This window comes from Colletotrichum phormii, assembly GCF_030913505.1.
Source record: "Colletotrichum phormii strain CBS 102054 chromosome Unknown BDP81scaffold_12, whole genome shotgun sequence".
NCBI lineage: Eukaryota > Fungi > Ascomycota > Sordariomycetes > Glomerellales > Glomerellaceae > Colletotrichum > Colletotrichum phormii.
Genome location: NW_026851454.1, coordinates 348194 through 362705, shown reverse-complemented (window position 1 = coordinate 362705; position 14512 = coordinate 348194). Strand labels below are relative to the sequence as shown.

At 49.6% G+C, this 14512-nt stretch overlaps 3 protein-coding genes and 2 non-coding genes across 5 annotated transcripts; 2 read left to right on the top strand and 3 right to left on the bottom strand.

The window, feature by feature from the left end:
* The first annotated feature begins 498 nt into the window (after nucleotides 1–498).
* Nucleotides 499–589, top strand: BDP81DRAFT_t201. Its single transcript has one exon. It is a non-coding gene; the product is annotated as a tRNA-Pro (tRNA).
* Nucleotides 590–3100: 2511 nt separating this feature from the next.
* On the bottom strand, nucleotides 3101–3289 carry BDP81DRAFT_429828 (uncharacterized protein; the record flags this gene model as incomplete). The annotated part of the gene is made up of 1 exon (XM_060590550.1): nucleotides 3101–3289. The coding sequence occupies one exon, from the start codon at nucleotides 3287–3289 to the stop codon at nucleotides 3101–3103; it is 189 nt and encodes a 62-aa protein (XP_060444134.1).
* Nucleotides 3290–9399: 6110 nt separating this feature from the next.
* BDP81DRAFT_429817 (methyltransferase domain-containing protein) lies at nucleotides 9400–11439 on the bottom strand. Its single transcript, XM_060590549.1, has 11 exons — nucleotides 11285–11439; nucleotides 11142–11198; nucleotides 11014–11077; nucleotides 10904–10926; nucleotides 10817–10835; nucleotides 10644–10766; nucleotides 10562–10584; nucleotides 10464–10501; nucleotides 10270–10407; nucleotides 9742–10161; nucleotides 9400–9669 (listed from the first exon to the last, which is right to left on the bottom strand). The coding sequence occupies exons 1-11, from the start codon at nucleotides 11318–11320 to the stop codon at nucleotides 9621–9623; spliced, it is 990 nt and encodes a 329-aa protein (XP_060444133.1). The 5' UTR covers nucleotides 11321–11439; the 3' UTR covers nucleotides 9400–9620.
* Nucleotides 11440–11940: 501 nt separating this feature from the next.
* BDP81DRAFT_t202 lies at nucleotides 11941–12023 on the top strand. Its single transcript has one exon. It is a non-coding gene; the product is annotated as a tRNA-Arg (tRNA).
* A 566-nt stretch (nucleotides 12024–12589) lies between these two features.
* Nucleotides 12590–13877, bottom strand: BDP81DRAFT_321573 (calcineurin-like phosphoesterase; the record flags this gene model as incomplete). Its single annotated transcript, XM_060584629.1, has 2 exons — nucleotides 12590–13647; nucleotides 13712–13877. 2 exons carry the CDS (start codon nucleotides 13875–13877, stop codon nucleotides 12590–12592), a joined length of 1224 nt encoding a protein of 407 aa, XP_060444132.1.
* Nucleotides 13878–14512: the final 635 nt, after the last annotated feature.

Here is a 14512-nt window from a genome sequence, read left to right as displayed (position 1 = left end):
ACTACAAGGACATGGGAGCATACCGAATTCTAGATGTTTCAACAAGGTTGTGACGTTCCGATAGAGACAAAGAGATAAGGCCCCGGCCTGCTGCCGGCACTCGGTCGGTTTTCACTGCGGCGGCAAATGGAGTCTACCACAGTGGCGTCGGGTGCCGTCAAAGGCGGAGCGGTTCTGTTGAAGCACCGGCCACATGATTCGGTTCATTGACGACGGTTCCGTCTTTAGTAATAACCTTTGTTGCGTAGTCGATGTGGCAGTTTGCGCTACTACAACTTGCCAGCTCACGACAATCGCCATTCGTTTGGATCCCGCTAGAAGTCCATGTTGCATTGTGCTGCTGTGAACCAACACTGAATGTACTTGGGCTGTCGTCTGTTGGTTGATATGGCGACTTGGACAAGGAAACTGATCCTGTGTAGAAGGCAAGACTATATAATTGACAAACTCTTCGGAAGTCGGCATCTCCATTCCGAGATGAAAACATTTCGCAACACTGGCTCAATGGTCTAGAGGTATGATTCTCGCTTTGGGTTCTGGCATCTGTCTACTCTGCGAGAGGCCCCGGGTTCGATCCCCGGTTGAGCCCCTTCATTTTGCATTTTGCAGCATATAATCATGTCATCATGTTTTTTTTGCTTGGGTGATGCTGTGGTTTTTTATTATTTATCAAAGGATGCAGTAAACTTTGGAGTCGTGAGCTGCCCGGTTGGGGTCGGCACGGAGCGTAAGTGGGTCCAAGCACCGGCCTTTGCCCCGGCCAAGTCCGGCCACCTTTTTCAGCTTGAGATTCTACTGTTCTTTGACCTCTTCGCCTTCCCCGAGCCCGGAGTTGGACAGAATTTGCTGTCGGCTGAAGAAAAGCATATATCGAATGGTCTGTCACCTTCCATGACGCCAGCCTAAGATCGGATCTGCGTGGGAAGTCAGAATCGATACGTGGCCCACGAGCCTTGCACGACATGAGCTAGCTGTCAGCCCCGAGTCTATTCATCCGAGCCAGGGCATCAGTTTCAGGAGGGCGCGTCCGAGCCTTCGGATGGTCTTCATCGAGAACCCTCACTAGCTTGAAGCGCCACTCGGAGAGATCACCAAGAGGCGTCCGTCATCCTTCAACTCAATGGGTGTGTTGGTATGCCGGCGGCAAATAGACCTCGCGATTGACAGTAGTTGCCCCCAAGGAAACTGTTGCGAAGGGATTGTTGCCAGCTTTCACGGTCTCTACACACAATCTCCGAATCTATTCGTGTAACAACAAACGCAAATGTCGAAAAGGGGAATTCTTGACCATATCCAATGTCATGTCCGTGGGGAAACATACTTCCTGCCGGCGCGCCTTGGCAGTCCATGTTGCTACAGCAGCCTGCACCTTTTGACCTTAATGGCGAGATGCATACGGAGTAGATTCTCTGTACTTGCATTGGAGCCTACATTCTTTTCGATATGGCTGAGGGTGCGTGCTGGGCTGTGGATGTCTCGAAGACGGTCTCCACGGGGGAAGGGGGGCATCTCCAGATGCCAAGAACACCGGACTCTACGATTTTCGCTATTTTCGATGTTGCCCCTGGATGGCACAGTTGGCACTGACTGACGATAGCCGAAAGTGCAGCTCGCGAATGCATGCATGGCTTCGGGAGCCTCGCAGCTAAACCAATTCTTCGGGTCACCCGATGCGCCGCTTCAATGAACTTGGCGATGCTTGATCTTTTTTCTTCCCCAATGCAACATAAGCAAGAGATCTTGAGACTTCCCGCGGAAAGTGGGGAAGGATGTCATAGTTCCTGCAGGAGTACTGCCTTTTTCCTATACGCGCTGACCTCACACAGTTCATTCGATCACCGTGAGAAGTGCTATTCTAAGGTTCTAGACTCTCTTCTCACGGCTGAAAGCAGACGACACTCTCGAGTCATGAAGCCTGAGCCATAACCCAGGGAACACATCTAGACCTCCGCTCCTATGTATGTTCGGACAGTCTTGGCAATGGAAGACAAGGCGGCAATAGCCTCGATGCCCACGCGACGCCACTCGGGTGTTTTCTTTCCATCATCATGAGAATACGGGAACAGGTAAAACCTTGGTCACTGCAATGGCATATATAAGCCACGGTTATCTCGTAACTTATTGATGTTGGATCACCAGGCCAAGCTTCGTCTCTGAAACTGTTGGATTCACAGGTGGAAAAGGAAAATACTCGAGTATCGTGGGTAGCAACGATCACCGACTGTAGTGGTGATATTGCTTGTTCTTGTTGTTCTTCTGTGGAAGTCTAACCAGGTGCCAGCGGCGGCAGGAAGTCTGGGGTATACCACCCTCGTGTGGCTGAGCCACACGGACCACCGTGGCTGGAACGGACCGCGGCAGCAACCTCCTGCTGCCTAATGTAGGCCTATTCCAACAGTTTCCCTTCAAGCAAAACCTGAGATTCCTCTATACTAAGCGCCCCTCTAAGCTGGACCCGCGTCCTTTTAGCCCTCCGGCGCTTACCAAGTGCAACATTCGTATCCTCAAGGGTACGAAGCCGATCAGTCAAAAGAGTGATTGAGTGCGCCATTGCCTGCGCACCCTTTGACAATTGCTGAACTGCAGCAATAATTGGCGTTGGTGAGCTTCCTTGATGAGCAGTGATCCGACTTTTGGATAAAATTGGACTGCGAGACGGTTTGTTGTGGGTTAGAGGGCGTTTGCGACTGCCAAGGTGGTGGTGTTGAAGGGTTGGCTATCCCATCGAGTGCTGCAAGGCGACAGTACATTGGCTCCACATAACGGGCCCCCTTTTACCCCGCACCGCATCTGGTACATCCACTGCTTGAGTTGCCCCTATGATTTCCACTCCGGTACATCTACCAAATCCATCATTACCAATACTCAATTAATGGATTCTGACGATTCTGACGGATCTGGCCGTTCCACGGGCTCGGCGAAGTCGTGTATCTTTGCCCTGCTGCCCGAGGACCTCGCCGCCGCCTGCACTGCCGACTGTACGCCGGAGCAATGTGATAATGCCACTGTTCGGCCCCGCGAGCCTCCGGAGGTTGAGCCCGGTATCCCTGGGAAGTACACGAGGATGGGCTGCCTCGAGTGCGATGTAGCTCTCTGTAACTCAGAAGATTGCTGGTACCGATTTCATACGCAGAATCTCTAGTAATTGGAAGTATCTATTATCAATTACGTTGGTTGGTTGGAAAAAGGGGCCCGAAGTGGCCCGATTGGCTGCTCCCCCGCATCTCAATGTACTGTCGCCTTGCAGCACTCGATGGGATAGGAGGTGTAGGCGTCCGTAAACGTACATCAAGCTTTTCAATGACATGCTCTGGGTTCCACGGTGAAATTCCAGCGCCTTGAAAAGCAGCCCTAATGTTTTCTTCATTAAAAACTTTGTTATGGGCCTGGTAGAAGGCAATAAAGAACTCCGACTTGGTGATGTGGTTTATGGAGGCTTTGATGAATAGGTTGATTTCATCACCATATGGGCGTTTTAAAGGCGAATAAAGGGCAATATCTAATGGCTGTAGTAGATGTGACGAATGTGCAGGCATACTGACGTTTATAATATTGTTCTGCTTACAGTAATTGTCGAATTCGGCCGATAAATGGCTCTCGTAGCCGTCGATAATGAGCATCCGGTAGACGCCCTTCGTTTGGTTCTTAGTATGTTTGTCGAAGTATTTAATCCAGTCAAGACCCGTCTGATTATCCGTCCATTTATTATTGGTAGGTTTGTGTTGGTTTGCGTGTACCACAGGTTAGTCACACAGGTATTCCTGGTATCGCGATCGGTAGCAATATCGTTGGGTTAATCTGGTGTTCTTGTTGTTGTTCTTGTTAAGGAGAGTATCTAAACGCGAAGGCTCGTGATATGGAAGGAGGGAGCTGAGGTGTGTCACGTGCCGAAGACACGTGACATAGCTCGGCTCCGTGTATACCTAGCGATTGCCGTTTGTTCCCACAGTTTGATAACCCAGTCGCTAGGAAAACTTGATTCCGTGGTCCAACTAGCAAGGTGATATGCGCCTTTGATAATCACGAACGGAGGGATGCACCCCCCGCCCGAATTAATACATTCAATGACTATAGCCCATTCACGGTTACCCGGCTAGAAAGACTTTGCTTTGCCGCGTCGATCGGCGCGTGTTACCACCATTGACGCGGTGATTATGCCCATTATGAAGCCAGTCTCGTCGAAATTGTATAGGTCCTCCTCTTGGATTCCATACTTGGTCATTATGTTACGTAATAACACAAACCACTCTGAAATAACCTCTGGGTCTTCTTGAAGAGCCCTTTAATAATCATATGGACGATTAAACTTTGTTTTCAGAGCAGGCTGTGAGTCCACAAACCGCCTGGCCCATCGCTTGCCAACAGGCTCGGTATTATGCGCTCGCAGCAGGAGATTGGCCATATCTTCCACACCGCCAAGGCGCAAAGGAAATTCTCTGGAATCCTGTTCAATAACGTATTGGAGAAGTGTTTTCTCTTCGATCGGATCGAGTTTATATCGTTGGGGTTGAGTTTGTTCGCGTCGCGGTCGGTTATTTATTCTATCGGCTAAGGTGCTCTTCGGGATACCGTAGGTCTTTGCGGCACGCGAAATGCTCAAGTTACTACCTGCAGCGCGTATCGATCGGATCGCTTCAATCGCAAGAATGACATTGTCTTCTTGGGTGTAGATTGGCATTGTGGTTGTTGAGATTTTACGCGTCAAAGGTTTAAGTGGTTTGGACATAAGTGTGTTAAGAAAAAAACGTCCGGCTGACTGGTCCGGCCGGCTGACTGATGAACCACGTTAGCCCTTTAAGCTATCATAAATGACCTAAATCTTAGCGCTCGGGCTATAGCTAAGATATACTTAGTCTATTCTAGGACGCTATATTAGCGAATAAAGGGCATTTCATTACGATACGATACGATACCTAACTTACGGAACTTAATAGCGCTTGAAGAAGAGAAGCTGGTTAAGTATATTCTTGATCTAGATTCCCGATCATTTCCTCCCCGGATTAGTGGTGTGGAAGATATGGCTAATCGTCTGTTTACCGACCGCGATATACTCCCGGTTGGCAAGCGCTGGGCTTCGAACTTCGTTAAGAGACAACTAAGGCTCTAAACGCGTTCTTTTCAGAAGTATAATTATAAGAGGGCCTAATACGAAGATCTAGACGCGATAAACGCGTGGTTTCGCCTTATAGCAAACATAATTGCGAAGTATGGTAGTTATCGTAAACTCCGATATTTATAACTTTAATAAGACTAGGTTTATAATAGGCCAGATTATATCCGGAGTGGTTGTTACAAGTGCCGAAAGGCGTTCAAATACGAAGATGATGCAGCCTAGTGACCGTAAATAGGTTATAATTATCCAGGCCATCAGTTCGTTAAGCTATAATATCCCGCCATTTATTATCGTTATAAAGTAATATCACTTCTCTACCTAGTATATAGAAATAGGTCTCCTACGCGACTAAATTATCGTAACGTTTAAAAACGAGTAGATAACAAACGAAAGAGGCCTAGATTGGCTCTAGCACTTTGATCGGTATATAAAACCGTATATCCCATCGGGTGCCAGTGGACTACAGTACTTTTGGGGCCAATTTTGGAGCCACTTTTTCTCCGCACCACATCAGTACATCGAAATACGTCACTTACCCCTATGATTTTACCCCTACTTTCACCACCAAAATCATCACTTTACTACATGTTATGATAGATTCAGACGATTCTGACGCGTCTACGACCTCCGTACGATCATGTATTCACGTCGCCGTAACCCCAGAAGACCTCGAAGTCGCCTGTACTACCGATTGTACGCCCGAGACCTGTGATGGGGCTACATACCGACCTTATAAGGCCCCCGAAGTTGGGGCTGGCGAACCCGGCAGATTCGACCCCTTCGACGTGCCCCCTCGCAAAGCGATAATAGGAGACCTACCACCGACTCCTCTAGACTTCTTTTTACAGTATATACCTACGGATCTTATCGACAGATAGTCGGAGTAGACGAACGCCGCGCCGCTGACGGTGGCCGGGCCTCATTAGCCTGAATCTCGAACGTTCGCGTAGAGTGACACTTCGGCAGAAGAGATCTACCTCTTCTTAGGTATTGTTATTTATATAGGAATCTACCTTGAAATTAAATACATAAGATACTGGAGCTCTTAGCAAGAGAAGGAGGACCCTGTCTATCTCTTTATCCGATATATGCCCCGGAATCGCTTCCAGTTACTCTGCTGGCGAATCCGGATCTACGATACCTCCGTACTCGACGAGCCGGCCCCGAGACGAGGAGATGCCGAAGGTCTACCGGCAGGTTAACGGCTGGTCCGTTCATATCCAAGAGACCGGGGACCGCTTCTACACCGCCGGCTCCGACCTCACCGTCGACGAGGCTATGGTTCGGTTCACGGGCCGGTCTACGGAGACGGCAACGATACCAACAAAGCCGACTCCTACCGGGTTTAAGGTATGGGTACTGGCTCAAAACGGCTACTGCCTCCGGTGGTTATGGCACTCTTGCGGCAAGGGTCCGTACGGACTTGTGCCGCAGGCCCGGCTCCGGCCCGGCGACGAGGCTGCTAAAAAGGCGGCCCTGACGCCGACGCAGCGGGTGGTTACTACCCTACTCAGCCTACTGCCTCCGGGGGTCTACCACGTCTTTTTAAATAATCTATTCGCCTCTGTGAAGCTCTCCCGGGCCCTCCGGTGGCAGAATATCTGCGCTACGGGCACTTGCCGAAAAGACGCCGGCATCAGCGAGATCCTCGTCGAAGGAGAAGGAGACAGAGGGCAGAGGGATACCATGGGGTCGAATCCACTGTATCCCAACTACAGATGGTCAGGTATGATCAACAGAACTTCTCTTTATACTGATTTATACTCTGATATGCTCTTTTGGCACATTCTAGGTTAACTAGCTAACTTGGAAGGATAACGCCTTGGTTCTCTTCCTCACGACTATCTACAACTACACCGCCGAGATCCTCCGGAACCGCCGCCGGCCTACCGGCGATTCCTCGGCGAAGCGGGCCGCTCGTCAAGTGTTCGGCTCCGAAGTCCGGAAGCTTCTTCCGGTGCCCGTCTATATCGACGATTATAACCATAATATGAACGGCGTCGATACGAGCGATCAGATGAGGTCATATTATCAATATGGGCGGCCAATCAGAAGAGGAGGATGGGAGTCAATTGCTTGGAACTTCCTGCTCGAGAGCATACTTGTGAATACATATCTTCTACAGCAATAGGGGCGCCTAAACTAGAGATCTCTCGAGAGCCAGTACGAATGGCGCAGACTGCTTTCTACCCAGCTAATTCAGCACTTTAGGCCATTAGTAGGAGCTCGCAAGAGATCTAGGCCTCAGAGGGCTACAGATACGCGGAGGCAAGATGTTCCCTAGCAGCTTCATACGCGGGAGCCACGCAAAAACCCCTCTCCTTACGTAGCCTACAACTTTTCGAGGCCAAAGTCGAGAGTGGCACTTAGGGAGGTTAGTAGTAACGGCAGGCGTCTGAAACAGTCGCGACCCGGCTACTAGCAGTGTGGAGTAGCCCTATGTAACAATAATAAATGCTGGTACATCTATCACAGCCAGAATATATAGCAAACGAATGTACCAGATTTTTCTGGGATTTAATTGGCGAAGGGGGGCGCCGATCAGTATGCTGACTGGACATTACCCCTCACAAGTTGTACTGTAGTCCACTGTCACCCGATGGGATAACTAGTAGTCATCGCCTCCTCATCGTCGATAGGCACGAAAGTCACTATGCCGCCGACTTTGAGTTATCCCATCGAGTGCCAATTGGCAACAGGTACATGCCCTTGAGGGGAACTGACCACTCAGGAGACAGCCAAGACTTCTTCTAGCCAACCAAAAAGCCTAGATTATGGATACTTCTGTTGTCTATATACTCTGACTATGAAAGAGGTACCAGCAATCATCCGAGTTACAAAGCGCTACTCCACACTGCAGGCACCCTGACCTCGTCTTTTTTCTGTGGGATCGTGAGTGTTGTTGAACAGGGCCTCGTACTGCGGCTTCATTGGTCCACCGTACCCACGATTCAACCAGCCTCAAAGGCACATACTGCTGAAAAAGCTCTAAAGGGGTAGTAGATAGACCCCGTACTGTTGCGGCGCGGTAGGGCACGTCGAGGGGGTTGAATTGGCCCGGTGTGCCCCTTTCTAGCGGAGGCGATTCGTGTGGGCGTACAGTTGCGTTATCACACCTCTCGGGCCTACATTGAGCTGTACAGGCGCTATCAAGGTCTTCGGGAAGTACTGCGACGGTGATATGTGAAAGCGCTGACGAATCAGACGCATCAGAGTCGCTTGAGGACATCGCGACAGTTGCCCATCTGTAGAAATGTTAGTTGTGGTGGTGAACGCAGCTGGGAAAATATAGGGGTTGATGACGTACCGTCATGTATTCCCGCGGTGAGGGGGCAAAAGTGGGTCAAAACTGGGCATAATGTACCTGTTGCCAATTGGCACTCGATGGGATATTATAAGGAAAATAATATCGTCACGCTCTATATGCCAGTCCATTCGTCTCATCTGCTTCAGCCCTTAGACGTTGGGTGTTTTGGGCCACTAAAGAAGGCTTATGGTCGATAAATTAAGGATAAGATACGACGGGGTAATACCCATATTACAAAGGAGGACTTCTTCCCTACATTCCATAAGGCTTTCACAAAAGCACTTACAGAGCAAAACATCCGGGGAGGCTTCAGAGGCAGGGCTTATCCCCTTAAGTACAGAGAGTATGCTATTAAAGCTTAACATAAAGTTACACACTCCAACACCACCAGGATCACTCCCTAGGACACCAGCTCCTTAGGTTTCTAAGACACTAAACAACCCAACTAAGGCTACTTCTCAATCTACCTTAATTAAGGATCGAATCTCCCGTCATCACAGCAGCTCCCCAACACCTATTAACGACGCTATTAACCAGTTTACAAAGGGGGCAGTAGGGATTATACATCGGCTTACCTTAATGGAATCTAAGATTAGAGTCCTTCAGGAGGAAAATAACCTACTTAGCCGGCGCCGGAGAGCTAAGAAAACCCGTCTCAAACAAGGAGGAAGCCTCACTATAGCTAAGGGAGAGGATAAGGAGCAATGGGCAGGTATCGTGGGCTGGCTGGCGCCTGCCCTGGGCGAAGTGGGACAGCCGGCTTAGTCGCTCACGGCCGGTTAAGGTGGGGCAACCACCCAGGCCGTCCCCACCTACTTCGATCGGCCCCTGCCCACAATGTAATTAGGAAGAAGAAGAACAACAGCAATTATCACAGACATCGACGTGATTGTTGCCGAAGATACACCCTCATGAGGAAATGTATCACGCCTGTGATACCAACAATATGCTTCTGGAGCAACAGTAGATGCGGAGACTCATGATAGCTCGGCAAGAACAGGACAATATGTCATCTCTGCGACACAGATGATAAGTATGTAATGGTATACTTGGTTGGAGCTTGATAACGCTCGGCGGCTCGATTATGTAGTATTTGAACTTCAAACCGATATAATTTGAGATACCGTTGTTCCTCCTAGGAGCGGGCATGAGTTGCAATTCATGGATCTACACCTGACATTCTACTATTCAAGTCTCGTGCTACTGTTGCGTTGATGGCTTACAAGGTTTCCGAGCATAAATGACGTGTCTGGTGAATTTATGTTAGTAATTCCAAAGGGCAACTGTCCGTCAACTTGGGACAACTTGGGTAACGACTCACTGTCTCCAGTAAGTATGCCGTCTCGTATCCTTCACCTCCCTCTTGACCTCTGCACACAACTCCTCGACGGCATCTCGCGTCCAGCCCTTCACCCTCGTCAAGAGGCCCAGGGAGAAAGCCTCCACGCCCATGTCCAGATTCGCGCAATTCCATCGACCAACCTCTTTGAGGTATGGGTCTTCAGGCCAGTTGTTGCAGGGCCATTTGTAAAGTTGGTGATGTATTTCGACAAAGCCCACGTCGTGAAGATCGTCGAGACAGTCCCGGGCGTAGTTGAGAGGCCGACCCAACTCGTTGGAGGCGTCCACAAGCGCATGCTCCCAGCGATAGAGGGCAGCATCCGGCGGCACGGAGCCGTCGTCACAGAATGATGGTAGTTCGAGGTCTTGAACCTCGAAATAGCCGCCGGGCTCCAAGTGGCTGCGCCAACGTTAGCATTGCCTTAGACTATCTCTGAGACTCCGGTATGAAACCAAGACTGATCACAATCAATGCAATTACGCCTTAAGATGGAGCACAGTTGCTTACTCGTATGCTCTTTGAATGATGGCCCGAAAGTGTGACCAACTCCCAGCGGCGGATCGACTGAAAATGTAGTCAAAAGGCTGCTCCCAGGGCCAGTCAAGCTCGAGGTCATCTATCTCGAAACTGCAGTTGGCGGGAACTCTAGATACGATTGATCAGCCATTCAAGGAGCATAGAGAGTCTGAGTTCATGCTTACAGGTCAGGCTGGACCGCGCTCAGGTCCACACCAATGACCTAGGAAAAATTTAGACAGCAAAATCATTGATGGCAGAGCTGATTGTATTCTTCTCGTACCTCGGACCCTGGATATGCGTCGGCTGGTGACGAGTTAGTCGTACAACCAATCAAAATCCCTTGGGGGCAAGCCACAACTCACCAAAGTCAATCGCCCAGATACCAGTTCCGGTCCCAAGATCCAGAACTCGCTTTGCGGTCTCTCTGCCAGGACTCGTTGCCAACTCTCCTTCCAGTGTGACCAACCACAGATGATGTTGGAGGTCTATTCGCGGTGAGACGACATGCAGGAAAGGGGTTCTTGGTCAAACATACCATAACGTATAAGTTCCGACTGCACTCTTGAGTCAGATTAACATGTTTCACCGACGCAAGAACAGCGGAATAGAAGGAAGTAGTTACATCGTCATTCGGGTACACATATTCTGTTGACCGTTAGCCAGATCCACATGGGGTTGAAGTAAACTGGTGGCAGACTTAACTGCCTTCGCTCATCGAATGGTATGACCTGCCATTTTCGAACTGATAGTCAAAAATGCTTGACGTTATCGAGAGAAGATCAGCCTGCGCGGACGGCTGAAGACATCAGTGATGTGCACAGCACAGTGTAGAGATTCGAATCAGTGAGCAGTGTTCATACCTCCATATCCTCGATCGCAGAGTCGAGATCAGAGTCCATGGCCTCGTCGTTTGCCTCCTGCCACCATCAGCATCTTACTTGAGGTATTACTCCGATCCAAAGTCGTCTGAGTGTTAGCTCGAGTAGCGAGTGCATTGACTTACCTCATCTCGCACTTCAAGATCGTCGTCGGCATCCATCTAATTCAGAATACAGTGAGCCTACGTTCCAATGACGAGGATGGGCGAACCAAACTGTCGGGTTCTGCGTGGCGTAGGTAGGAGAACCGAACAGCTGGTGCGGGGGGAAGGGGGGTGGAAGGCCGCGGCACATGGGAGAACGGGCAGATGGGTCCATTATGAATGGGTTAGTTTTTCTATCGCTCACTAGGGTCGTCAGTGCACCCTTTTCAGGGACAGGGGTTTGAGGGACGTTGTTGTCCTTGCTGGTTTCAATATGTTCTTGTTGGTTCCAACTTCCAAGTCCGGAACGTTGGCATGATGAGACTTTAGCCGTTGGGCGGCTATGGAACTGTTTTGAACCAACCAGTCGATGTGATGAGGGGGTCGGCTCGCCTCCGACACCAGCTATTTTCCAACGGGCTCAATAGCGTTGTAGGATGTAACAAGGGCGTGGCGGTGACGGGGATCCTCTTGTCAATAAGGGTGGAGCCGTTTTCCAACAATAACAACCAGATTCGCAAAGACTAGGAGCCGCGATTGTGCGTTGGAGAGCGCAGACTCTTTTTGCTCTTGAATCATAAACTGCAAACAGGGAGCGTCATCCCACCGACGAGCATTTGAGAATTTCTCGATTGTCTGGCCGGTTGGCCCAATGGCAAGGCGTCTGACTACGATACACCGTGGAATCAGGAGATTGTGGGTTCGACCCCCATGCTGGTCAAATTATTTTGTTTGTCGTTATCATGATCTTTTTGCAAGTTCGGGAACGATGTAGTTGGGTCTATCACTTCGAGTGCGGAATGGTGACAATATAGAGTTCCCATTTAAGCCCAGCTTTTCTCCAATTCTACTCTTTGCACATCTTTTGATACGTGGATATAGTGGAAATAAGCCCAAAGCCATCGATGATTCGTTCTTTCCCTGCACGCCATTCCGCCCCATTCTACACTTCGAAATACATGCAGATTGCTATGAAATCACGAACATGAGTTCGCCGAAAGATGTGTATGGTTGTGGAACTATTGGATTGGGGAGAAGTAGGTGTCACACTTGCAGACCGGTCAAGTTGAAGAAACGATCCGAAAAACTTGGCGACGGGCAGGCATTCTACCTAAGGTAGTTAAGGGAGCCACAAACGATCAATGATAAATCCATTTGATTAATAAAACTTTGAAAACTAGGACTTATTTTCCTTCACTAAAAGCAGAAACAGGGTATCATGTCAATGTCAACCTTCCTCTTGTTTGGCAGCGATATTGACATCCTCACGGTGCTCAGGATTCCAAGTCACGTTCTGTCGTCTGGAGTTGTGGGATACTTATCCTCCCCATATGTGGAGTTCAAAGTAATCGATCCAACAGTGTTGCCAGACTCCAATCGAATAAATGTGTCAAGTTCCCCTTTTGACAACTTGTCCCGGGTGAAAGACAACTGCCTCGAACCGCGAATCCAGTTCCCGTATCCGCCATAGCCCGTATGCTGACCAAAACATAAGTTGACACCCGTACCGTCAACCGAAACACCGCTGACAGAGCCTTTCCACTTAGTACACCAGCTATTCCCGTGGTCATGGCCGCTGAAGACCCCAATCATGCCGGGGCTATCAGCAACCGCCTTCATGAACGATGAGTCTTGTCCGCCATAGTCGCAGGAATCTTTTTGACTTCCATCTTTACACCAGCCTTGAGCCTGATATGAAAGCGGAGAATCGTCGTTGATACCAGGGTTCTTCTCCGGGTCGATTCCCTGCGCTTGGATGGCGCTTGAAGCCTTGGGCGGGATATGCACGAAGGCGACACCGGGAATGTTCTTGTTGTACTTCTTGTTAAGATCCGAGTTGGTCGACTTGAACCAGTTGACGACGCTGTCGTCGACCCAATTGGGCTGACCCACCAGTTTCGCCGCGTCGTTGTTATCGGTCTGCATGAAATAGAAGCCGCCTCTACTGTCAAAGAACCACAGGACCAGTTCCGGTGTACAATCATCTTTTGTGCAATCGGAAGCATAGACGGGGAGATAGTAATTGGATACGCCAGCGTTGGAGTCGCTAACCATCTTTTGAGTTCGAGAGTTTGGCCATTGTTTCTCACGCGCCATGATGTCACTTCCCGTAACGTTTTCCTGATAGTCGTGGTTGCCGTAGGTGCTAGCCCAGGGGATACTCCGATCGACTATTGGCTTCACCAACTGATCAAGCACGAACGTTGCGTTTTCGGCAAATGCATTTTCGCCAGTAATGAGGTCGCCGTTCAGTACCACCAAGTCTGGCTTGGCGTCGTCTAGTACCTTGGTGATGACACCTACAGTCTTTTTGTCTGCGGCAGGGCCAAATGCATCCCAGGCGTCTGCAAGCATGTCGTGTTAGTAGAGCCCAGCTTCAGTAGCCGACTTCCCCACTCCCAAACTTACTCTCTCCGAAATGAAGATCTTCAAAGATCGAGATTTTGAAGTTGCCATCTTTGCTGAAGCTCAGTGGATCTGAGGCTTTGTCCCGGCGATGCAGTGTTGGAGATTGATGAGAGAATTCTGGTAGCACAGCTAAGGCCCGGATGAAAGTCGCCACTCTGAAGCTCATTGTTGATAACCGGGCTCTGGGAAACACTGATGATCTAATGGAACACATGTACGACCTTCAGGCTTCATTGACGCCTGCTATATAGATTTATATGATTCCATTGTCTGAAGTCTCGCAGTGGCTCGGTCAGGGTACTTTGGGACATGGTTTCATGAATGCAGTCAAGGGATGTCGAGGAACCCCAAACGTGCATATTATTAACGAAGAGCTGCAAGGAGGCATCTTCGTTCTAAGTTCAAAAGGCGAGCAAATTGGCACAATTTCCATGTTGATATTGTGATCGCAAGAGGTGTGCTAGGTAACCTTGTGTCAATCCACGCGGATCGCGTGGGATAGACTCCGAACCATTGATAATCAGAGCTATTGGAGGGAGCTGTCAACGATGATGAACACCCTGCCTGCTCGAACCTCGATTTGAAGGTCCGGACCATCTGTGCAGCTAACACGGACCCCCACCTGTCACCAGCGATCAACGTCTTTCAACTGCACTAGCTTCCATTGCTTTGATTTAAAGCTCGAGCATTCTATTCTACAGTGACTTAATCTTGGCCGGTCTACCGGTGGAGGTGCGTAAATGGAACTTTGCGATAATCCTCCAGTGATCACCCCACGTACTTGAGGTCCGATGGCTTAGA